The 23460-nt window shown below is 52.2% G+C and overlaps 3 protein-coding genes across 11 annotated transcripts in view; 2 read left to right on the top strand and 1 right to left on the bottom strand.

Annotated features, from left to right (window-relative positions):
• The window catches only part of Mink1 (misshapen like kinase 1), a 73665-nt gene extending 55928 nt beyond the window's left edge, over nucleotides 1-17737 (top strand). The window contains exons 3-34 of one of the 9 annotated variants that reach the window (XM_045159715.1): nucleotides 540-596; nucleotides 680-805; nucleotides 3811-3921; nucleotides 4354-4444; nucleotides 4883-5013; nucleotides 5627-5681; nucleotides 5821-5899; nucleotides 6130-6305; nucleotides 6727-6796; nucleotides 7468-7678; nucleotides 9711-9827; nucleotides 10311-10397; nucleotides 10605-10823; nucleotides 11021-11194; nucleotides 11517-11777; nucleotides 12143-12228; nucleotides 12390-12500; nucleotides 12640-12758; nucleotides 12961-13049; nucleotides 13294-13317; nucleotides 13430-13593; nucleotides 13916-14021; nucleotides 14101-14238; nucleotides 14439-14547; nucleotides 14899-15066; nucleotides 15174-15317; nucleotides 15509-15643; nucleotides 15816-15916; nucleotides 15999-16148; nucleotides 16230-16389; nucleotides 16481-16620; nucleotides 16889-17737. In XM_045159715.1, the coding sequence (XP_045015650.1) occupies nucleotides 540-596; nucleotides 680-805; nucleotides 3811-3921; nucleotides 4354-4444; nucleotides 4883-5013; nucleotides 5627-5681; nucleotides 5821-5899; nucleotides 6130-6305; nucleotides 6727-6796; nucleotides 7468-7678; nucleotides 9711-9827; nucleotides 10311-10397; nucleotides 10605-10823; nucleotides 11021-11194; nucleotides 11517-11777; nucleotides 12143-12228; nucleotides 12390-12500; nucleotides 12640-12758; nucleotides 12961-13049; nucleotides 13294-13317; nucleotides 13430-13593; nucleotides 13916-14021; nucleotides 14101-14238; nucleotides 14439-14547; nucleotides 14899-15066; nucleotides 15174-15317; nucleotides 15509-15643; nucleotides 15816-15916; nucleotides 15999-16148; nucleotides 16230-16389; nucleotides 16481-16620; nucleotides 16889-16972 (3993 nt within the window). In that variant the 3' untranslated portion in view covers nucleotides 16973-17737. The remainder of the gene's footprint in view (nucleotides 1-539; nucleotides 597-679; nucleotides 806-3810; nucleotides 3922-4353; nucleotides 4445-4882; nucleotides 5014-5626; nucleotides 5682-5820; nucleotides 5900-6129; nucleotides 6306-6726; nucleotides 6797-7467; nucleotides 7679-9710; nucleotides 9828-10310; nucleotides 10398-10604; nucleotides 10824-11020; nucleotides 11195-11516; nucleotides 11778-12142; nucleotides 12229-12389; nucleotides 12501-12639; nucleotides 12759-12960; nucleotides 13050-13293; nucleotides 13318-13429; nucleotides 13594-13915; nucleotides 14022-14100; nucleotides 14239-14438; nucleotides 14548-14898; nucleotides 15067-15173; nucleotides 15318-15508; nucleotides 15644-15815; nucleotides 15917-15998; nucleotides 16149-16229; nucleotides 16390-16480; nucleotides 16621-16888) is intronic. The other 8 variants (XM_045159716.1, XM_045159717.1, XM_045159719.1 and 5 more) reach the window with 8 other exon arrangements.
• A 452-nt stretch (nucleotides 17738-18189) lies between these two features.
• On the bottom strand, nucleotides 18190-23152 carry Chrne (cholinergic receptor nicotinic epsilon subunit). Its single transcript, XM_004666909.2, has 12 exons — nucleotides 23049-23152; nucleotides 22691-22833; nucleotides 22526-22570; nucleotides 22298-22407; nucleotides 21993-22148; nucleotides 21192-21292; nucleotides 20611-20811; nucleotides 20426-20540; nucleotides 19024-19138; nucleotides 18764-18950; nucleotides 18576-18682; nucleotides 18190-18457 (listed from the first exon to the last, which is right to left on the bottom strand). The coding sequence occupies exons 1-12, from the start codon at nucleotides 23092-23094 to the stop codon at nucleotides 18302-18304; spliced, it is 1482 nt and encodes a 493-aa protein (XP_004666966.1). The 5' UTR covers nucleotides 23095-23152; the 3' UTR covers nucleotides 18190-18301.
• Nucleotides 18847-21074, top strand: C9H17orf107 (chromosome 9 C17orf107 homolog). Its single transcript, XM_012950761.2, has 4 exons — nucleotides 18847-19412; nucleotides 19536-19736; nucleotides 19838-20117; nucleotides 20180-21074. Exons 1-4 carry the CDS (start codon nucleotides 19269-19271, stop codon nucleotides 20266-20268), a joined length of 714 nt encoding a protein of 237 aa, XP_012806215.2. The 5' UTR covers nucleotides 18847-19268; the 3' UTR covers nucleotides 20269-21074.
• Nucleotides 23153-23460: the final 308 nt, after the last annotated feature.

Below are 23460 nucleotides of genomic sequence, written 5' to 3' on the forward strand. Positions count from 1 at the left end.
GATATGCCTGAATTCCCTAAAACTTCGGTTTCTCTACTGACAATATAAAAAGCCTTGGAATGAGGTTGATGGGGGAAAGGATTCCTATCTAGAGTAAGTAGGCAAGGAAAGCACTAGGCAATGAGAGAAATGAAAGACAGGCAAAACCCCTTCTCAGCTGCTTTTAGCAGGCTGCACAATCGCTTTTCAATTCTAACCTCCAGCCTGAACAAAGTCCACACCAGGGAGGCTTTAACAGAACATCAGCATCTGTCACTTCCCTCTCTGGGGTTTTAGAAAACCATCATCTTTGTGGATCTTCATCTTGTCACATGGAACTGCTGGCTAGACAGTTTTCCTGTTGTCCACAATGACCCAGGAACTCTTTCCCTGTCTACTTGCATGAACAACATGTAAACCAACATTTAGCCTCACAAATTGCACATTCTAAGATAGGAAACAGTTAAAAGACATGATTTTCCCCATAATCAAGCCTTCTTCACTGTTTTATCCTGTTGGCATATACCCTGACCCTCCATTCTTGGCTCTCTGTCTTTCAGGGTCGTCATGTCAAGACTGGGCAGCTGGCTGCCATCAAAGTCATGGATGTCACAGAGGTACAGAGTGGAGCAAGGAAGAGCGGGGCTGAGAATGAGAAGGGGCTGTCAGGTCTTTAGGCTCACCTCTTCCATTTGCCTAGGATGAGGAGGAAGAGATCAAACAAGAGATCAACATGTTGAAAAAGTATTCTCACCACCGCAACATTGCCACCTACTATGGGGCCTTCATCAAGAAGAGCCCCCCAGGGAATGATGACCAGCTTTGGGTGAGAAATGCCCTGTCTACCCTTCCACATTTCCCTTTGCTAGGCAGCCTACATGGGACTGGGGACCAATCCAACGTGCGTTTCTGACAGCTCTTCCTTAGGTCTGGATCCAAGGGCCCTCATGACTCACATGGAGCTCCCCACCTTTGCCCTGACCAATCAGGCACTTCCTAAGTAGTGAGCAACAGAATCCTGATCATGACCAGAAGAGATGAGGTTTTTTTTTTTAATATATATATATATATATATTTTTTAAATTTTTTATTTATTTATTTGAGAGCGACAGACACAGAGAGAAAGACAGGTAGAGGGAGAGAGAGAGAATGGGCGCGCCAGGGCTTCCAGCCTCTGCAAACGAACTCCAGACGCGTGCGCCCCCTTGTGCATCTGGCTAACGTGGGACCTGGGGAACCGAGCCTCGAACCAGGGTCCTTAGGCTTCACAGGCAAGCGCTTAACCGCTAAGCCATCTCTCCAGCCCTATATATATATTTTATTTATTTCTTTGAGAGAGAGAGAACAAAAAATGGTTGTGCCAGGGCCTCCAGCCACTGCAAATGAACTCCAGACGCTTGCACCACCTTGTGCATCTGGCTGTTGTGGGTCCTGGGGAATTGAACCTGTGTCCTTAGGTTTTACAGGCAAATGCCTTAACTGCTAAGCCATCTCTGCAGCCTGAGGGAGGGTTTTAGTCTGTTAGTTCTCGTGCCTTTGAACACAGCTCCTGGAAGGGCCACAGAACCAAAGCATCTATGGGAAGCTCAGCACTCAGACCCATCCTGGCAGTACACACATCAGCCCTCCTGAGTGATGATTTGAACCAGGACCCATGCAGATGCCTCCTAACCCATTTCTGAGAGTCATTTACTCCCTAGCTTGAGTACTGGTGCCACAGGTTTCCCAGCCTCACCTTCTGTGATGCTGGACCCAGCCCTAAGGGAGAATTGTAGTGGCTGTCAGCAGCTTTTTATGCCAGGTCTCCCCTCACAGAAGGCAGCTAGACACTAGTAGATGTTTAGTAAGTACCTTTTGTATGCCCTGAGCATGGGCCATGGTTCTAGCTCATAGACCCTTGTGCTTTGGGAGATTACACACATAACGTACCTAGATATATACGTGTAATAAGAGTTCAGAGGACTAGTGTCTAAGCACTAGTGGCTGGGCGCCCTCTTCTGGATTTATGATACCAGTCCTTCTCTCCTCCCACAGTGCTTTGCCATTAAGGGGCAGAGTCGGACTCAGAGCACATGCAAAGTACTTTACTGTATGGCAAATATACAAGTCCCATCTAGCCTTTTCCTGCATTAAATGTGGCTTTTCAAAAATATTTTCTAGCCTAGCATGGTGGTGCACGCCTTTAATCCCAGCGCTTGGGAGGCAGAGGTTGGAGGATCACCATGAGTTTGAGGCCACCCTGAGACTACATAGTGAATTCCAGGTCAGCCTGAAGTAGAGAGAGACCCTACCTCAAAAAAAAAAAAAAATACACACACACACACACACACGCACACACACACACATATTATAGCTGGGTGTGGTGGTACACACCTTTAATCCCAGCACTTGGGAGGCAGAGGTAGGAGAACTGTCGAGAGTTTGAGGCTACCCTGAGACTACATAGTGAATTCCAGGTTAGCCTGAGTTAGGGTGAGACCCTATCTCGGAAAACCAAAAAAAAAAAAAAAAAATGTTGTTGTTTTTTTTTTTAATTAAGCCAGGTGTGGTGGTTCACACCTTTAATCCTAGCACTCGGGAGGCAGAGGTAGGAGGATCACCATGTGTTCAAGGCCTCTCTGAGACTGTATAGTGAATTCCAGGTCAGCCTGAGCTAGAATAAGACCCTACAGGCCAAATGTGGCTGTTTATAGAAACAGTTGTATAGGAAGGCTTCCCAAGTTACCTTTGGCAGTGCCTAGACTCACCAATTCTCAGGCCCCTTCTTGCATCTGATAATGAACCTTTTCTGTGGTGGGCCAAATAGTAAATATTTTAGGGTTTTTTGTTTTTTTTTATGTCACCATTACTCAGTTTTGCTGATGTGCCATGCAGCAGCAATAGGTAGCATGTAAACACATGAGAATGGCTGGTTGGATGTGGTGGCTCACACCTATAATCATTCTAGTACTTAGGAGGCTCAGGCAAGGGGATCTTGAGTTGGAGGCCAGCCTAGGGTACATAGGAAGACCCCAACTCAAAAAGTCAACTCCATGCAACTTGTGGTGGTACACAACTTTGATCCCGGCACTGAGGAGGCAGGGGTATGAAGATTGCTGTGAGTTTGAGGCCACCCTAAGGCCACATCGTGAATTCCAGGTCAGCCTGGGCTAGAGTGAGACCCTACCTTGAAAAGACAAAAGTAATAAATAAATAATCAAAGCCATAATGAGTGTGGCTCAAACACCTGTATTTAGACTGCTAAAATTTTGTTATTCTCATATGAAATATGATTCTTACGATTCATATGATTATGAAATAGGATTTTTTTGATTATTTTTTCCCCAATCATCACAAGTTATAAAAACTAATCTGGGGTTATAGCTCAAGTGGTAGGATACTTGCCTAACATATTCAAGACCCTGGGTCTGATCCCTACCACCACACACACATGTTCTTACAAAAACTATTCCCAGCTTCATGCCTATACAAAAGCAGCTTTGGCTCACCCCAGTTTGCCAACCCTTACTCTAGAGCAATGGTGAGGTCCCAGCGAGGATCTAATGAAAGCACTGGACCCTTCCTCAGGAAGAATGATACACTTGCATCGTTGGGTTGGCAAGTTCAAGATTCTTTGGACTCCTGCTATGGACTTGGCCTCACCCTGCCAGTTCTTCCCCACTATGTTCCTGTTTTTCTCCCAACCTCAAGAACTCCTGTGGCCTCTTAGGAGGTCATGAAGCCCCTGCTGTCTGCTCCCCTAAACCTCTGAAGCTCCTCTAGGGATCTGGCTGGGGTCAAGAGCTTTGCCTGACAGATACTTTCCCTTGTGGTGCCTTTCCGGGACTATAGCTGGTGATGGAGTTCTGTGGTGCTGGCTCAGTGACTGACCTGGTAAAGAACACAAAAGGAAACGCACTGAAAGAGGACTGTATTGCCTACATCTGCAGGGAGATTCTCAGGGTGAGCTTGAGGCCCCCTTCTACTCACCTCTTGCCCCCCTTCCCCCCCTGGCTAGATTCTCCATGGGCGCTGACCACTCCTCACTAGGAGATGAAGTACCTGAGAAAAATGCAGCTAGCCCAATAGGAATGGGGTGGAGATAGGGCCCCTGTCTTAGGGATTCTCAGGCTGCTAGAACAGTTAAACCAGTTTCTGGGCTTTGCTGCTTCTCCATTTGTAACCCTGCAGCTGCTGGGCACTCACTAGGAGCCACCACCTTGAGGAGGCTTTTCCCCAGGAGAGATCAGCCAGTACTTAGGCTCTGAGTGGAGAGGATCTACACCTTAAGTCCCACCCTTATCTAGACTGGTAGACCCCCCTCTCCACAATCCCTTTCCACCTCTTGCTCTTCATACCCCCTCTGACATTCCGGCTGATTATCTGTTGTCCCAGGGTCTTGCCCATCTCCATGCCCACAAGGTGATCCATCGAGACATCAAGGGGCAGAATGTGCTGCTGACAGAGAATGCCGAGGTCAAGTTAGGTGCGCTGGTTCCTTCTGAGGCCCTCTCACTGCCTAAACAGAGATAGGGCCCCCTTTTCCTCCTGTGGCATAGGTCCAACTGCCTGTGTGCTGGGGAGGCCCATTCCCTCTCCCATCTTCTGCCCTGGGACTCTGGCCTCCTGCTGAAACTCCCCTGAGAAGCTTCTCACCTACCACCCATTAGGGAAGGTCCAGGTGCTATGTCTCCCCCTGAGACATAGATGGGGCATCATGACCCCTCCTGCCTGTCATGCTGACTCTTGACACCCCAGGTCAGATTCTTCCAGGGTGTTGATGGGGCGGGCAGAAGAGGGTGCTGAAGTGCCCAGGTAGGAACAGGGCCTCCGCTGCCTTGGACCAGGAATATGAATGCATGCAGTGGCATGCATGCTGCAAAGGAGCAGATCCCTGTGCTGACCCCTCCCCCACATCTCACAGTCGATTTTGGAGTGAGTGCTCAGCTGGACCGCACTGTGGGCAGGCGGAACACTTTCATTGGGACCCCATACTGGATGGCCCCAGAAGTCATCGCCTGTGATGAGAACCCTGATGCCACCTATGATTACAGGGTATGGAATGGGAAAGCAGCAATATGGGGGCCACACAAGGCAGGAAATGAGGTGGGGATGATAGGTAGGTTATAAGTGTAGACGTGAAATGTAGGGAACAAAAACAAGATGTGGTGGCGTACAAGCAGTGAAGGATGGAACTATTTTACTATGACATGCAGCCAGAAATGCGAAGCATGCCTGTAATCCCAGCTCTTGGGAGGCCAGAGCAGGAAGGTCACATGTTTGAAGCCCTCTCAAGCTGCATAGTGAGACCTTGTTCCAAATTAAAACAAAAAAAATTTTTTGCCGGCTGTGGTGATGCACATCTTTAATCCCAGTATTCAGACGGCAGAGGTAGAAGTGTCGCTGTGAGCTAGAGGCCAGCCAGCCTAAGACTACATAGTGAATTCCAGGTCAGCCTGGGCTATAGCAAGACCATTCATGGTGGGTGGGGGAGGGGCAGTTTTATGGCAAGATTAGTATGGGTGGGAAAAAGGTAAAAAGGTGAGATGATTGGAGGGCAGAAACCTCAGGAAGGGTTGTAGACCAGGAAGGTCTTGACAAAGCCAAAACTGACAGGTAAATAATGTGCTATTATCAGGACTACTTACCTATCCCTTTTCTTTTTTAGAGTGACATTTGGTCTCTAGGAATCACAGCCATCGAAATGGCAGAGGGAGCCCCCCGTAAGTGCTAAATCTGCTCTGTATAGGATGGGAGAGAAGAGGGCCAAAGGAATAGCTGTAGGGATAAGGTGGTTCTAGGAGGCCATGTCCTTGAGCCCCAGTCTGAAGAAGATCCGTGGTGTTTTCTTCTGTGTCCCAGCTCTGTGTGACATGCACCCCATGCGAGCCCTCTTCCTCATCCCTCGGAACCCTCCCCCTAGGCTCAAGTCCAAGAAATGGTATGTCTTGAAGATTTGGAATCTGGGAAGGAAGATCTGGGGGCCGGACCATCCCCAGAAACTCCTTTGTATACAGACTTTGATCTGTACCATGGAAAAGGTGTGGGAATGGTGGGCAGCAACTGGGGTTGGAATTTGCAGAAGCTAGGAGGGAAGTCAAAGTGGTTCAGGAATAAATTACTGTTAGCCCCTCCAAGGGCCCTCCCAGTATGACCCACCACTGTTTCCAGGTCTAAGAAGTTCATTGACTTCATTGACACGTGTCTCATCAAAACTTACCTGAGCCGCCCACCGACAGAGCAGTTACTCAGGTTTCCCTTCATCCGAGACCAGCCCACAGAACGGCAGGTCCGCATCCAGCTCAAGGACCACATTGACCGCTCTCGGAAGAAGCGCGGTGAGAAAGGTCAGTGGGCATTTGGGAGGTGGAGGGTCTTAGGAGACACTAATACCCTATCTCCTCTGCAATCCTGAGTCCTCTGGGCTCCCTTTTGCAGTCCCTTCCCCTACACATCTCCCTGTCCAAGGAGATCACTGTTGAGTTTCTAGCTTCAGGATTTTTTACCACCTGATTCAAGTCAGCCTTTTGAGTGAGGATGGCGTTTACACATCCTCACAGAAATCTCATTTAGAGCATATGCCTCACATCTGCCCATCTATGTTCAGGCTGAAACCTGCTGTCTCCCATTGCTCAGGGGTGGGAATCGGGTTCGACACTTCATGCTCAGTCACTAGAGAGACCTTGGTCATCCCCAGCTAAGGTTTCCCTAGCCCAGGGTGGGGTCTGGGGCACTGGGTAGAGAAGCAGCAGTGACCTCCCCTTGCAGAGGAGACAGAATATGAGTACAGTGGCAGTGAAGAGGAAGATGACAGCCATGGAGAGGAAGGAGAGCCAAGGTATGTTTGGCAGGTGGAGGTTGGAGGTTGGGACTGTCCTCTGTTGTCTGAGGGTACAACAGTGGTCCTTGGCTTTGGAGACTCTCAAGTGAAGGCACACAGGTAGAAGCCCATATTAGTCCTATGTACCAAAGAATAGAATGAATGACTGAATGAATGAATGAACAAACAAGAAGTGAGGAGAAGTTCTGATTGAGTGCTGAAGTGAGTATATGAGCTGGAATCTTAAAAGAAGATAAGGCCAAAGATCAGACAGAAGTCAAGTTTGGTGGTACACACCGTAATCCCAGCATATGGGAGGCTGGAACAGGTGGGCACAGTTTGGGTTGCATAGCAGAAACTGTCTCAAAAAAAAAAAAACTGGGTGGAGCCAGGTGCTATGGTGCACACCTATAATCCTAACACTTGGAAGGTATAGGTGGGAGGATCACTATGAGTTTGATGCCAGCTTTGGACGACATAGTGAATTCCAGGTCAGCCTGGGCTAGAGTGAGACTCTACCTCAAGAAAACAAACAGACAAAAAAGAATTGGGTGGGTGGGTAGAAAAATAGACAAATTGAGATCCCTAGGAATGGTCATAGGCAGAGTATATGGCTTACTGGAAGCAGTCATTCAGGCAGGCTTTCCCAGATTCTGACTTCAATGCCCCTTTGTGCCACCCTGACCCAGCTCCATCATGAACGTGCCTGGGGAGTCCACGCTACGTCGTGAATTCCTCCGGCTCCAGCAAGAGAATAAGAGCAACTCTGAGGCTTTAAAGCAGCAGCAACAGCTGCAGCAGCAGCAGCAGCGAGACCCTGAGGCACACATCAAACACCTGCTGCACCAGCGGCAGCGCCGCATAGAGGAACAGAAGGAGGAGCGGCGGCGTGTTGAGGAGGTGAGGCCTCCTTGCCCTATAGACTGGCTCAGGCCAAGCTGATCCCTGGAGCCACCAAGGCAGCAGGGAGAACAGGAAGTGAGACAGGCCTTCCCACCCCAGCCCCAGAACTCTCTCAGACTTTGTGGAAAGTCTCTGGCCACTGCTTTGTCTGTGCCACCCTGTGTGGATGGTTGTATATCAGGAGCCCAATGGGCAGAGCCATTTCTGAAAAGCCACAGCTATTTCCATGTTATGACTCTCCTATTGTCTCTAGTGGTGCAACAAACCTCCACTTTGGACTTGTCTAGACCCATGTACCTTCAGTCTGTGTGCAAGTGCATCTGCTTCTGTCACATGCTCTGAGCATGAAAGGGCTCTTTCAGAGGTCCTTCTTTACCTGTATTTTGGTTTTGCTTTTTTTTTTTTTATAAAGTACAGTCTTGTTATTTTGAACTAATTAGAGGTAGATAGAAGGAATACATTTTAATTAAGGAGGATCTTATGTTTAAATAGTCTTCCATTTATTATATTACTAATTAAAGTGTTAGAAGCAGGTACATGGCTCACACTTTAATTCTAGCACTCAGGAGGTGGTGGCACGTGCATGGAACTCTGGGTTCACCAGTACTACACGCAACCAGGTGTGGAGGTGCACACCTGTAATCTCAACACTTGGGAGGGGGATATAGTAGGGTCAGAAATTCAAGGTCATCCTCAGTTAGATTGTGAGTTTGAGGCCAGTCTGGAATACATAAAACCCTGTCTGAAGTAAAATAATATAAAATATGTATGTGTATAGAGAGATCTGTATTAGCTTTTGTTTTTAGTGTTCATAACTGGATAACAAAATTGTCTGGGAAGCAACAGGCCCCAGCACCCACACCATCTGCTGCTCCCCAAAGTGGGTCCTTGTTTTTGGAACAAAATGGAATTTTCAAGAAAGCCTAGTACAGAAGAGTCTTCTGTGGTTTTCTTTAAGAAAGAGATGAGTGACAAAGGCTAGTGCTTTCAACAAGGTGTATGGCTCCTGGGTAAGCCTAGCAGTCTCATCAGAGTTCTTCAAGTGTGAGGGCCCTTGGGCTATACGTATGTGCATGCATGTGTCCATCTGTCCCTCCTGCCAGCCTGCCTGCCTTTTCCTTCCTTTCTTCCTTCCTTCCTTCTTTTCTTTCTTTCTTTCTATTTATTTATTTTATTTTTGAGGTATTTTTTAAAGATTTTTTTATCTTTATTTATTTAAGAGCAACAGAGAGAGAAAGAGGGAGAGAGAGAGAGAGAATGGGTGTGCAGGGCCTCCAGCCACTGCAAACTCCAGACGCATTGTGCATCTGGCTAATGTGGGTCCTGGAGAATCGAGCCTTGAACCAGGGTCCTTAGGCTTCACAGGCAAGCACTTAACCACTAAGCCATCTCTCCAGCCCTAAAGATAATTTTTAAAATTAACTTATGAGAGAGGAAGGGATACACTAGGGTCTTTAGCCACTGCAAATGAACACTAGACACATGGGCCACCTCGTGCATCTGGCTTTATGTGGGTACTGGGGAATTGAATCTAGCTGAGTCCATTGACTTTGCAGGCAAGTACCTTAATCGCTAAGCCATCTCTCCAGCCCCAGGCTATGGCTTTTTTTTTTTTTTTTTTTTTTTTTTAAATTGTGGTGGTCTGGGGGTAGGCTCTGTTCAAGAGGGTTCCTTAAATCTAAAGGTTGCTTTTCTGTGCATGGCCACCTAGTGCCCTCTGGTGGCCAAAAATTTCACTAGCGCCCACTATTTTTTTTTTCCTGTTATCTGGTGGGGCAGTGGATAGAGAGCAAAGTATCGTCCAGTTCATCCCACTGCAAGGGGCCATATAGCTCCGTGCCCACAGCTGCTCAAATAAACCAGGCTCTTGGGCATGGCTCTGATACTAGGGGTAGGGATAAATGTGTAACTCTCCACCATCCCTAGCAAGCACTTGTCTCAGCTCTCCATGGAAAGGTACCCCCTTCCAGACTGTGCTGTCTTAGTATCTGGCATGGTCCTTAAGCCCACCAGTTATCATGGTCCACAGCAACAGCGGCGAGAGCGAGAGCAGCGGAAGCTGCAGGAGAAGGAACAGCAGCGGCGATTGGAAGACATGCAGGCCCTGAGACGAGAGGAAGAAAGGCGTCAGGCCGAGCGGGAGCAGGTACTAACACCAGCGCACATGCGCACACACCCGCCTCCCTGGTTGCCCTCCCTGTATACCTGGTCCACCCTCCTCCTGCTCCTGCTGCCTGCCTTCCCTGCTCCCCTGTGCCCTGTTCCCTTCGCTCCCCTGCCCTTAGATTCCTCCTATCTTTTCTAGCTTCACTCTTTCTCTCTGTTTTCTCCCACCCTTCAACCTCCCACCCTGCTCCCTGTCCTCCTGTCTCTGTGCCTTCATCCCCCATCTCTCTACCCACCCCGACTCCTCCCTGGGATGCTTGCTGTCCCTCATGGTACTCACTGCTTCCTCCTTGTCCCCTGTGCCCTCTTATTCCTACATGTGCCTCATTGCCCCCTGGGGGTCATCTTCCTGCTGCCCATCATCCTCCCCTTGCTGCTCCCTCCCTTCGCCGCTGCTGCTGCCCTCCTCTGCTGCCTCCCCCTCTCCCTTTTCCTGCCCTGTGCCCCCACCCCCGCCCCCCAGGAATATATTCGTCACAGGCTAGAGGAGGAGCAGCGACAGCTCGAGATCCTTCAGCAACAGCTGCTCCAGGAACAGGCCCTGCTGCTGGTAACGGGGTCCCTCAGCGTCCTCCAGGAAGATGCCACCCACAGCTACTTTCCTGAACTGGGATGGGGACACTTCAGGGGAAGGGACTTACCCAAGACATCAGGGAAGCAGCTTCTGTCTAGGCAATTGGAAGAAAGAAAGGGCATGCCTGCTCTAACTCCCAGGACTGCACCCTGCTGAGCCCTCTCTCCCTACCCTTGGGCCCAGGAATACAAGCGGAAGCAGCTAGAGGAGCAGCGGCAGTCAGAGCGGCTCCAGAGGCAGCTGCAGCAGGAGCATGCCTACCTCAAGTCCCTGCAGCAGCAACAGCAGCAGCAGCAGCTCCAGAAACAGCAGCAGCAGCAAATCCTGCCTGGGGACAGGAAGCCCCTGTATCATTATGGCCGGGGCATTAATCCTGCTGACAAACCAGCCTGGGCCCGAGAGGTACTCATGGCCTTCTTGTCTAAGAATTCATCCTGCCAGTTTCATTGCCTGAGTTCTGGAAATTATGAAAAGCAACTGATCTGAAATTGTGGGCACTAAGAAGGAAAAGAGCACAGGCTACAAGTCTGGAGTGGTTGGGGCAGGTTTGACACCAGGGGAAATAACTGGCCTGCTTCACCAAACTCCTCATCTTATAGGTGGAGGAGAGAACAAGGATGAATAAGCAGCAGAACTCTCCCTTGGCCAAGACCAAGCTGAGCAGTACAGGCCCAGAGCCCCCTACCCCCCAGGCCTCTCCTGCCCCCCCAGGACCTCTTTCCCAAACTCCTCCTATGCAGAGGCCTGTGGAGCCCCAGGAAGGACCACACAAGGTGAGTCTTTCCCCATATACAGGTACCCTCACTCAGACCCCAGGCCCCAGAGTCCACAGCTGTGTCCACAAAAACATGCATAGGCATGTTCACTCAGGGCTTGGGCATGATCATGGAGCACAGAGTATGTGAGCAATTGCCTGCTTGCTTCTTCTACATGTTTCTTCCTACTTATTACCTGTTTTCAGACTCTAGGAAACACTTGTTCTTTGATGAGAGAAGGGACAAGTAATGACTGTGATTCTTAGCCCAGACCCCAACTGGAAAGTGGAGATATGCCATGAAACAGACAGCACACCCTTCCTGGTCTCTCTCCCTGCAGAGCCTGGTGGCACACCGAGTCCCACTGAAGCCATATGCAGCACCTGTGCCCCGATCCCAATCCCTGCAGGACCAACCTACTCGAAACCTGGCTGCCTTCCCAGCTTCCCAGGACCCTGACCCTGCTATCCCCACATCCACTACCACACCCAGTGCCCGAGGAGCTGTCATCCGTCAGAACTCAGATCCCACCTCTGAAGGGCCAGGGCCCAGCCCAAACCCTCCGGCCTGGGTCCGGCCAGAAAATGAGGCTCCACCCAAGGTAATGATAACCCTGCTGGAACCAGAAAAAGAGGGTTCCAAGTGGGAAGGAAAAAAAAAGGCAGCCATAGGGGTCTTTCCCTGCAAGGGTTAGCCACCCAGAGGGTGAGAAGACACAACTGTCACCTCCATCCCATTGGTGAGTATAGATATTGAAAATGTGCTTCAGCATCTAAGGGGCAACCTTATCCCAACGCTACCATATCACAGCTTCTCACTTGAATGTACTCAGTAAATTCTCTGAACCTGTTTGCTTCTCCTTAAATGCTGAGGGATGCACCTCAGAGTGACAGCAAGTGTTAGGTATTCATGACATACCCAACAGGGTTGACACTGACCTCCTGACACTGACCTCCTTTTCTGCAGGTGCCTCAGAGGACCTCGTCTATTGCCACTGCCCTTAACACTAGTGGGTCTGGAGGGTCCCGGCCAGCTCAGGCTGTCCGTGCCAGGTACACAACCCTGGGTGGGGCTGGCTGGCAGCCTAGAAAGTAGGAAAGGTAGAGGATTTTACCAGCTTACCCACTTAGGGGTGGGCATATCCCAATCCAGTCACCATAGCCCCCTCTTGCACCACCGCCACCCGCCCCGGCACCCTGTGCTCCCTCCACAGACCTCGCAGCAACTCCGCCTGGCAAATCTATCTGCAGAGGCGGGCAGAGCGGGGCACCCCCAAGCCTCCGGGGCCCCCGGCTCAGCCCCCTGGTCCACCCAACGCCTCTAGGTAATGGAGTTGTCCCCCCTCATTCTCACCTCTCACTTATGCCACCTGCTTTCCCCTGGTGATGGCGCCCTCTACACTGCAAGTTGACACTGCAGGGAAGGGAGCATGTCTCTCCAACACTAACTCTGCCCCTTCACAGTAACCCTGACCTCAGGAGAAGTGACCCTGGCTGGGAACGCTCAGACAGTGTCCTCCCAGCCTCTCATGGGCACCTTCCCCAGGCTGGCTCACTGGAGCGAAACCGAAGCCGTGTGGGAGGTATGTTAGTCAGGATCCAGGCCTGTACTGGGCCTTGACCCCATCTTCTCCACTAAAGGCAAAGCACATTGTAGCTTTGAAACAGAATATCACAGGAGCTAAGGGGACCTGGGCAGGCATGAGTCATGGTGTTGATTTGGGGGTTAGAGGCCACCCTGTACAGGTATCACTAACTTACCTTCTCCCACCATGTTGTGCCCAGCCTCTACCAAACTGGACAGCTCCCCAGTGCTCTCCCCTGGGAGCAAAGCCAAGCCTGAAGACCACCGTTCACGGCCAGGCCGGCCCGCAGTGAGTTATCTGGTGTTGGGCATGGCTATGCCTTGTCCTGGTGGGGCCTAGGGGTGGGATGTAGAGCCTTCAGAGCCATGGGGTACTGGGTATCTGGCCAGGCCTTCATTAATGCCTGTGAGAGGAAGACTCATGGGGGGTGAATCATGGATTTCACATAGCACACCTTATATCACTAACCTTTCTGAACCTCTCTCCTGCCTCCTCCTCCTGGCTGCCTTTCTTCCCTTGCTGCCCTTCCCAGAGCTATAAGCGAGCAATTGGTGAGGTTAGTGAGGAGGGGCTGCTATGGGCGCCCTCTCCTGTTCCCTGCCTCAATCAATACTGGCACCCTTTGTGCTGCCTTTGCCTCCCCACACACCTCCTCTTCTCTCCTGCAGGATTTTGTGTTGCTGAAAGAGCGGACCCTGGATGATGCTCCCCGGCCTCCCAAGAAGGCCATGGACTATTCCTCATCCAGTGAGGAGGTGGAAAGTAGTGAAGATGATGAGGAAGAAGGCGATGGCGAGCCATCAGAGGGGAGCAGAGACACCCCCGGGGGCCGGTATGGGGTGTTCCAGGGGACAAGGAGAGGAAGGGGTCAGGAGTAGGGAGTGGGACTGTGGCAAGTCTGAGGGAAAGTGGCCACTGTTCTGTACAGAACAAGATTAGGTGCTAGCTTTCTACTGTTCTGCCAGCTATCAGGGGACCCTTTCAGGTGTCTGCCTCTTCACCAGCCTGCCCTGAGTGCCATGTAGGGAACACCTCAGCTCTGTGAAGGCTTTTGAAGAGGCTGAAAACCCAAGTCTCCCTGGCTGTCATCAGCCTCCTGTGGCACTTGTGTGGCAGGCAAGACCTGGAGGACCCCACCTTCTTCTCTCCCATAGCAGTGATGGAGACACAGACAGCATCAGCACCATGGTGGTTCATGATGTCGAGGAGATAGCTGGGACCCAGCCCCCATACGGGGGTGGCACCATGGTGGTTCAGCGTGTGAGTGGGTCTCTTTTCCCTTGCCCATGACTACAGCATCCCTCTGCAGCCTGCACTGACCCTTCACTCTGTTCTACAGACTCCTGAAGAGGAGCGAAGTCTGCTGCATGCTGATAGCAATGGTTACACAAACCTGCCAGATGTGGTGCAGCCCAGCCACTCACCCACTGAGAATACCAAAGGTCAAAGCCCTCCCTCAAAGGATGGAAGTAGTGATGTAAGTGGACTGACAGGTCTGTGGTAAAGAAGAACCCTGGGAGTGAGCAGGAGAACCCAAAGTGTTGTGAGAGCAATGTGGTAGATGGGCAGGATATTGTAAGCTTCTCCATGGGGACCTGAAGCCTGGGAGCGATAGAGCACCAGGGCTACAGGTTGGGGCCACATTGTTTTTCTAACTGCTGCCCCTCCTTTCCACAGTACCAGTCTCATGGGCTGGTAAAGGCCCCTGGCAAGAGCTCGTTCACCATGTTTGTGGATCTAGGCATCTACCAGCCTGGAGGCAGTGGGGACACTATCCCCATCACAGGTGAGGACAGGAGGATAGATCTGCCATGAGGATGTGGCTTTGCCAGGTGCTAGCATGGGTGTCTTACTTGGGCCTTAGTTCCTGCCCTGGCACAGATGCAAAGGATGGCTTCTGAGACTCTGGACAAGGACTGATGCTCAGAGTGGGCAAAAGTTGAACTGATGGGTAGCAGAAGTAGGATTTGACCTAGGCCTTTTGGCTTCAAGGTGAAAGCTCTCTTATCTCCTCCCTGTTCCTACAGTCTTTCCCTTCCTTTCTGAGTATTCTGAGACACCAAGACCAGATGTAGGGGTATGGGATAAAAGCAGACATTGAGATAGCTACAGCCCACCTTCCTCTTCTTCCTGGCAGCCCTGGTGGGAGGAGAAGGTGGTCGACTTGATCAGCTGCAGTATGATGTGAGGAAGGGCTCTGTGGTCAACGTGAATCCTACCAACACCCGGGCTCACAGTGAAACTCCCGAGATTCGGAAGTACAAGAAGCGATTCAATTCAGAGATCCTCTGTGCAGCCCTCTGGGGTAAGCCAGGGCTGGGGAGCCTAAAAAAGGTCTGGCATAGGCCCCATGCTCCTGGTCAGAAGAGGGCCAGGCTCTCTCACTGACCTGCCCAAGGGCTCCTGTTGTAGGGGTCAACCTCCTGGTGGGCACAGAGAATGGCTTGATGTTGCTGGACCGAAGTGGGCAGGGCAAAGTGTATGGACTCATTGGGCGGCGGCGCTTCCAGCAAATGGATGTACTAGAAGGGCTCAACTTGCTCATCACTATCTCAGGTATGCCTGCAGTTTGAGGGTAAGGCTTTGACTCTGGTTTTCTCACCATCTTCAGCCTGGGAGGAGGGCAGCCTTGGTCCAGGAACCAAAATGTGGGGCTGCACTTAATCTGTGGTATACAGACAGCATTGCGGGGAGGCAGCAACTGGGCCTATGACCAAGATGCTAGTGTGTATGTGTTTGTCCTTCAGGGAAAAGGAACAAACTGCGGGTATATTACCTGTCCTGGCTTCGGAACAAGATTTTGCACAATGACCCAGAAGTGGAGAAGAAGCAGGGCTGGACCACCGTAGGGGACATGGAGGGCTGTGGACACTACCGAGTTGGTGAGAATGTCACAATAGGAAGAAATGAAGTCTGGGCTAAACACTAGGAGCTCCTTAGAGCCCGGGAGCCTTGGTCTGGGGTTGAGGTGGCTTGGTGACAAGACCTAGGAAAGGGGCATGCCTACAGCCTGAGAAGGGAAATCCCTGCATCCCTCTTCTTTCCTGCCCCTAGTGAAATATGAGCGTATTAAGTTCCTGGTCATTGCCCTGAAGAACTCTGTGGAGGTGTATGCCTGGGCTCCCAAGCCCTACCACAAGTTCATGGCCTTCAAGGTAACCCCAGCCTCAGCACCCAGTACTACCCTAAGTCTCCTCTCCTCCACCTGCTCCTCACTGAACCTTCTCTCTACCTCAGTCCTTTGCCGACCTCCCTCACCGCCCTCTGCTAGTGGACCTAACAGTAGAGGAGGGACAGCGACTCAAGGTCATCTATGGCTCCAGTGCTGGCTTTCATGCTGTGGATGTAGACTCTGGGAATAGCTATGACATCTACATCCCTGTGCATGTGAGTTGGCAGGGCTGTGGAGAGAGTGGGACCACCTAGTCTGGGCATCAGACATGAGGACCGAGCCCACCTTCTCCCCAGATCCAGAGCCAGATCACACCCCATGCCATCATCTTCCTCCCCAACACTGATGGCATGGAGATGCTCCTTTGCTACGAGGATGAAGGTGTCTATGTCAACACATATGGGCGGATCATTAAGGATGTGGTGCTACAATGGGGAGAGATGCCCACTTCTGTAGGTGAGTCTGGAGCTGCTCTCCAAGCTACTTGCCCCAGGGTGGCCCAAGACCACAGGCTGCTTACAGCCCTTCCACCACTTTCTCCCCACAGCCTACATCTGCTCCAACCAGATAATGGGTTGGGGTGAGAAAGCCATTGAGATCCGCTCTGTGGAGACAGGCCACTTGGATGGGGTCTTCATGCACAAACGGGCCCAGAGGCTCAAGTTTCTGTGTGAGCGAAATGACAAGGTACGAGGTTCTTTGTCCACCAAATGAAGCCAAGCCCCTGTGTTGAGCAGGCGCCCATGACCCTTGGGCCTGGACAGGGATCTGGGAATGGTTCTGCTGCCTTTACTACAGTTATCTGGTAGCATACCTTTGCATTTCTTTGTGGGTGGGGTAGGCCCACTGATTTTCATTCTGTGGTTTCTTTCTCTTCCTCTTTCCCTCCCAGTTAATTGAGAACCTCCACTCCATACAGTAGCCCTTAGGTAATATCTTTTCCTATTCCACCCAGGTGTTCTTTGCCTCAGTTCGCTCTGGAGGCAGCAGCCAAGTTTACTTCATGACTCTGAACCGTAACTGCATCATGAACTGGTGAAGGGGCCCTGGGGCTGGGGCTTGCCCCTACATGGACCTAGATGCCCTTCCACGGCCAGACTTCCCAGACTGACCCATTTTCCCCTCCTTGGGCTTTTGCTTTTACTGGTTTGATTCACTGGAGCCTGCTGGGAACGTGACCTCTGATCCCTGATGCTTTTGTGATCACGTGACCATCCTTTTCCCCAACATGTTCTCCTCAAAACTGTGCCTGTCCCCAATTTCTGGGGTGTGACACAGCTTCCCCTTACCAGGAATTGAGTGGGTCTTGCCTCTCCTCCTTTCTCCACTCAAGAGGAGAATGTCTGGGGCTTAGACCCCTTACCCCACTGCTGCTGACTGGGCAGGGTCCTGGACCCCTTTATTTGCACGTCAGGGGAGCCGGCTCCCCCCTTGAATGTACCAGACTCTGGGGGGGTTACTGGGCCCTAGGTTCTAGGGGGGTCACCAGCCACTCCATGGGCAGGGACCATTTCCTCATTTTCTGAAAGCACTTTAATGATTCCCCTCCCCCCAAGCCCCAGGGAATGGAGGAGGGACCCCGCCAGCCAAAACATTCCCCTTTCCAGTCCCTGTTTTTTCCAGCCTCTCCCTTTCCCTAGTGGAAGGAGAGAACTCGGAGCTTTCATCCTCCGAACCCTCTTGCTTGCATCTGTATATAGTGTGAGCAGCAAGTAGTCCTCTCTTCCTTCCCTTATTTCCTCCTCAATGTAGTGGCCTTGGATATTCCATTTGTTAATAAAGACAATTCAACCAGCTCCCACCATTTCAGGCCCCATACTATTGTTTTCTCTCATAGTCCTGGGTGCTAGTCAGGAAGAGCCTGCAGAGTTGTGAGGGAAAGGGTTGGGGAGGAATCTGCAATTGGTCTCATGGGGGTGGGGTAGGGTTTGGGCTCAAAAAACATAGAGGACATGGCTGAGGAAGGGCCAGGCCAGAGAAGAACAGAACTTGTTGACTCCAGTGTCCCTATCTGTGTTCAGGACCTGCAAAGGGTCCCCTAATTGGCTGTCACTGGGTAAAAACATTGCTTTACAAGTCAGGCCTTCTGGGCTGGGAGATGTCAACAAGACTGAAACAAATTGGCAAGTTTGGCCTTCTGAAAGATTGGCATCGAGGATCTGCCCAAGCCATCCACACTGTACTTTTGCTGACCGCGCCCAGGGGCCAGGCTTACCAACCTCTCCACATAAAACTCCTCTTGGGAAGTTCACAAAACATTTATTGTGAGCAGTAGAAAGGGATCACAATTACAATATAAGCAGCAGCTTATCTTCAAAACCAACTGACTTGTGGAGTTAAGGGGGTTGAAATGAGCATCAGCACAGGCTCAAGGCTGGATACATGGCGGGTAGGGGAGATCAGGCACTTGGTTGAAGTAACCCCCAAGGAAGATGAGGCTGGAACCAACACTGAAGAGCACCAAAGCAGCCCAAAAACAGACGTTGTCAATGGCCTTGCCCATTCGCACCCAGTCAGACACCTCCTGCAGAAGGTGTGTTACAAGCAGTTCCTACAGGAACAGCTGCAAAATCTAGGGCACAGGAGGGAGGAGGACGGTCCCCTGTAGCGCCTCACCCTACTACCCCTGGTTCCTAACCCACCTCTCCAGTGGCCTCCTGGTCTCTCATGCTCTCAGCCACGAAGTTCACAGCATCCACACAGCATCGGATCTCAGGGGCAGCAGCGCCCAGGCTCTGGCAGAGGGCAGCTGGCAGGGCGATACGGAGGCTGGGTCATTTAGAATGCCCTCCCTGCAGGTGCCCCTTGGTCCACAAAGGACACCGCTCACCAGTCCAGGTTCCCTGCCGGTGCCTCTGCCCCTCAAACACTAGCTCGCTCCGCGGCTTTTTCAGGATGAGCTCCTCGGCGCGGAGCAGAATGCCCACAGACGACGCCCGCCTAGTTGGCGAGCCAGCTCCGGGAGCCTCTGGGGGTGGGCTCGAGCCCAGGAGGCGCGGCAGCAGCTCCAATAAAACCTGGGGTCAGGGCTGGGATCAGTTCGAAGCCTCGCCTCCCACCCCGGGGCTGTCCTCGTCTGGCCCCGCTTACTCGGCGCAGTCGCGGGGATGTGGCATGAGTCGTGGGCGTCCGCAAAGACACGTTCAGCACAATGACGCAATTCATGACAATAAGCGTGGCGACCACCATGACGAAAATGAGATACCTAAGAAATCCAGAATGCATGATGTCACAGCATTCTGGCTTCTCTGATGTCACAACTTCCCCACTCCAACCACAGAAGATGCCATTAGTTCTCTGACCTCACAAACACACCTTTCGGCAACGGGTGGCTTATGACCCCTAGCTGCTCCCTCTCGGCGACGCCAGTGGCCTCTCCCTTCCTTCTGCCCCTCTTACCATCTGTGGCAGCAATGAAGGGGACACCGAGCAGTATGGACACCCTGCTGTGGGTCTACCACTTCCACAGTTCCACCGAGGTGAGGGTCTGGATATAGCCCACCCAAGGGCGGCATCCACAGATCCTGTGGCGAGGCCTCCAGCGCCCCCTGCTGTGATCCTTGCCTTGTGACCTGACAGTTTCACTACCCCTGGTCCTCCAGGTGGCCCTACAGTCTCCACTTCTGTCTTCCCTGGAACTCGCTATGGCCGCAGCCCACGAATATCTGGAGCAGATGTTCAGAGATTTCAAGTCCCTAGAGCTGCAAGAACCTGAGAAGCCGCCCTCCCAACAGGCCACCCTAGGGCTGGTACTAAGAGAAGCTGCGGCCAGTATCATGAACTTCGGGGCAACCTTGTTAGAGGTGCAGCGCTGGCATTGGGTTGCTGAGGAGGGATGGAAGAGAGGCGGGAGAGCGCTAGGGCAGCGAAAGCAGGGACTCTAACCCCTGTACCCTCAATGCAGATCTCCGCCCTCTGGCTGCTGCAGGACAGCAGCGACAGCGGGCCCGGCCCAGCCACAGATGCTGGAGATCCAGGCGGAGCACTGGCCCGGATAGCCCAAGCCGCCGGGCAGGGGACTCTGCAAGCTGGAGCTGCCGCGGGTGCGAGCGCCCGGCTCCTGCTCCAGGGGGCGTGGCTATGCCTGTGTGGGCGGAGCCAGCAGGGGTCCTCCTTCCAACCTGCGCCACGCCAGGTGAGCCTGGGAATCCCCCGGGGAACCCGAGCGCTCGGGTTATGGGGGTGTGGTTTAGGCCAGAGGTGGCGGAACTGGAGAGACATTGTGTCGATCTGTTCTCTCAGAGAGATTCAGGAGACGTCAAGGTGGCGTCCAACAGCAGTGACGGGAAACGAGACAATCCATCACTGTCCCAACCCCAACCCGAGTCCAAATAAAGCCCAGGACGAGACGTGGCAGCCAGTGAGTCTCAGGGTCGTTTAGTTTACCCGGGCTGCCTGAGGCTCAGTCCGGCTACCCGCTCGGCTCCACCCTCCACATTTGCCCCACCTTTGCTGGAGGGGGGCGGGTCCGCAGGGACGAATTTGAGGTTACCTGCCCAGCAGTGGCACGCTTAGAGACGTCTCTGGGATTTTCTGGGCAATTAGGAACAAGAAGACGGTCTGCGCGAGCAGGACGTTGATCGAGACGGTGCATTTCTGGCCGCCGGCTGGAGGGAGCACCCGGTGTAAGTGGGCTCAGACCCGGGGAGCAAGGCAGAGCCTGGAGCTTCTCCTTACCCTGCGCCGGCAGGAAGTAGGCGAGCACCACCAGGCCAGAAATGAGCACGCAGGGCACGATAATATTAATGACGTAAAAGAGAGGCTTCCGACGGATGATGAGTGTGTAGATGACGTCAGTTTCCCCCGGGTGGTCAGCGGAGCCTCCACCGTAGCGACGAATCACCCCGGGGCAGAAGTCGATGGCCCACTCGCCATTCTCTGCAGGGCGGGAGGTGCAGTCAGTCCACCTGTGGGGCTGAGCGCTCCTCCCTGCTCTCCAGCCACTCACCAAACTGCAGAAACTCCAGGCCCAATAGGAAGGTAAACCTCTAGCTAGGGTAGGCTGCTTGGGCAACGGGCTGTTAGGATGGAGGCAGTACGAGCAGAAAATTGTATTTCTGGTGAGGGCATGGAAAAGACCACGAGTGAAGAAAAAAGGACTAGTGTGGCAATGAGAATGAGCTCAAAAAAGGGCAAGTTAGAACTGGGTTGCTGCTCAATCCCTAGTATGTCTGGTCTTGGGCAGGCCCCTCTGTAAGCCCCTCTTTGGACCACTTATACAAGGTGGTTTTTGTTGTTTGTTGGAGAAAGATCTTCACCAGTAAAAGCTTCAGTGTCGATATCAATCTTGTTGATGGTCTCTCCATTGTCATCAACAGCAAAGATGAACTCCACCTCCTCAGCATTATAGGTCTGGGAGCTGTGGAAACAGAGCCAAGCCCCACGTCAAAAGCTTGGACGTATCCCAGGTCCCACCCTAGAAGCTTGATATGCTGGGGTAATAAGGTTCCACTCTTGTCCATATCTGCTTCATGTCTGTTTCCACCCCCTTCTTCATTTTGGTTCTGTTTTTTTTTTTTTAATTTTTTTTGTTCATTTTTTATTTTATTTATTTGAGAGCGACAGACATAGAGAGAAAGACAGATAGAGGGAGAGAGAGAGAATGGGCGCGCCAGGGCTTCCAGCCTCTGCAAACGAACTCCAGACGCGTGCGCCCCCTTGTGCATCTGGCTAACGTGGGACCTGGGGAACTGAGCCTCGAACCGGGGTCCTTAGGCTTCACAGGCAAGCGCTTAACCACTAAGCCATCTCTCCAGCCCCATTTTGGTTCTGTTTTGAGACAGGGGCTCATTATGTTGCCCAGACTGGTCTTGAATTCTAAGGCTTAAATGATCCTTATGCCTACAGGTAGCTGGGACTACCGGCTAGAACTACAGGTTGGCGTCATGAGGCCTGGGAGAACCCCTACTGCAAACCCAGCTCCAGACCCCCACATTCCACATCATTCCAAAGCCTTATTCAGCCGCCCCCACAAAATGGCCCCTCCCCCAGGGTCCCCACCTGTCCCTCCATATCTAGCCCCATCCCCTCACAATCCGGGCTTCTGAGTAACTTCCCACCGGAAAATGAGAGAGCAGTTCTGCCAGTCAAAAGGGAAGTAGGTGACCTCCACTGCGCAGGTGCTGCGGTAGATGGCCGGGGGCAACCAGCTCACGTAGCCACCCTCGTAAATGAGCACATTGCAGTCATAAGCCACGCCAAACTGGCCGTCGATGCTGTGGGCTCGAGGAAACCAAGCTTTTCAAAGGTCTGCACGTCCTGTTCCAACCAAGTCCGGCCACCCCCACCCCTACCCCTCGCCATCACTGCCACCACCACCGCCACCACCGGAGGCCCACTTCCCTGCAGCCCAGCCAGTCCTCACTTATTTTCCAGCACAATCTCTGGCAGCCACACGAGTTCTGAAGGAACCCGCAGGGTTTCTATGCCTGCAAAGTCATCCTTGCTGAAGTTGAGTCGATAATCATGCCAGTCCTAAAAGGTGGAGGTGGAAGTACATGTGCTCTGCACCTCTCACTTGGTGCTCCCAGACTTTGGGAAAAAAGAGGGTCCACCGGGCAAGAGCTCACACTGCTCCCCAGATCTGACTCACAATTCCAATCCAGACACTGGTAGTAAGCGTCTCCTCCTTTTCATTCTACACGTGGGAAAGCGGATGATCGAGCCAGCAGTCAGGACCAGAAATGAGCCAGGACAGCTCAACATTTGGGGCCAGAAATGAGATTTTAGGCCCAGGATAAGGATAAAGGCATCTTACCAGGGAGATGAGATTGGTCAGGGTGACCTTGAGGCTGATGGCGACAGTGTCTTCAGGCCCTGTCACTGGCCGGCATTCTGGGTCGTAATTGTCGAAGAGATGGTGAAAGAGATCCAGCTCTTCATTCTTCTCCTCACTTCTGCCTGCAATGGGTTGAGAAGGGTCACTGGACACCAAGAGCAAGAGGCTCCTCTCTGCCCATCTTGGTCTGTCTGCACAGAGCCCTGTGTCTTTCGGTGCCTGCCTCCTGAACCAACAATATTGCACCTGGGGGTCCAAATCCTGTCTCAGTTGATGCTTTGGTCTCCGACTTTCCTCTTTCCCTTCAAGTTGGTGTGTGTGTTCACCTGGTACCTACCTAGAAGTCCCAAGAGAAGAAAGGTGCTGAGCAGAGCCCCTGCCATCCTGCTGTCTGGTTCTCTGGGTTATTCTGAGCTTTGGCAGGATTGGACAGGGTGGGGGCAAGCCAAGGCGCCTGTGTGGGGGGAGGAGACTGTTAGTTCCGGGCTGGGTTAGGGACTGTCACATAATCTTCTACACACCCTTGCTGCAGCTGGAGACATTTTGGCCACTGTACAGACAGCTTCCCCATCCGGTGTTCCCTGCCCAGTCCTATCCCAGCATCCTTTGCTTGATCTTCAGCCAGCTCTGTATCTGCAGACTTGATCGCTCAAGACAGGATCAGAACCTGGGGGTGGTGGCGCATGCCTTTAATCCCAGCACTCGGGAGGCAGAGGTAGGAGGATCGCTATGAGTTCGAGGCCACCCTG

The sequence above is a fragment of the Jaculus jaculus genome, chromosome 9 (assembly GCF_020740685.1).
Source record: "Jaculus jaculus isolate mJacJac1 chromosome 9, mJacJac1.mat.Y.cur, whole genome shotgun sequence".
NCBI classification, from domain to species: Eukaryota; Metazoa; Chordata; class Mammalia; order Rodentia; family Dipodidae; genus Jaculus; species Jaculus jaculus.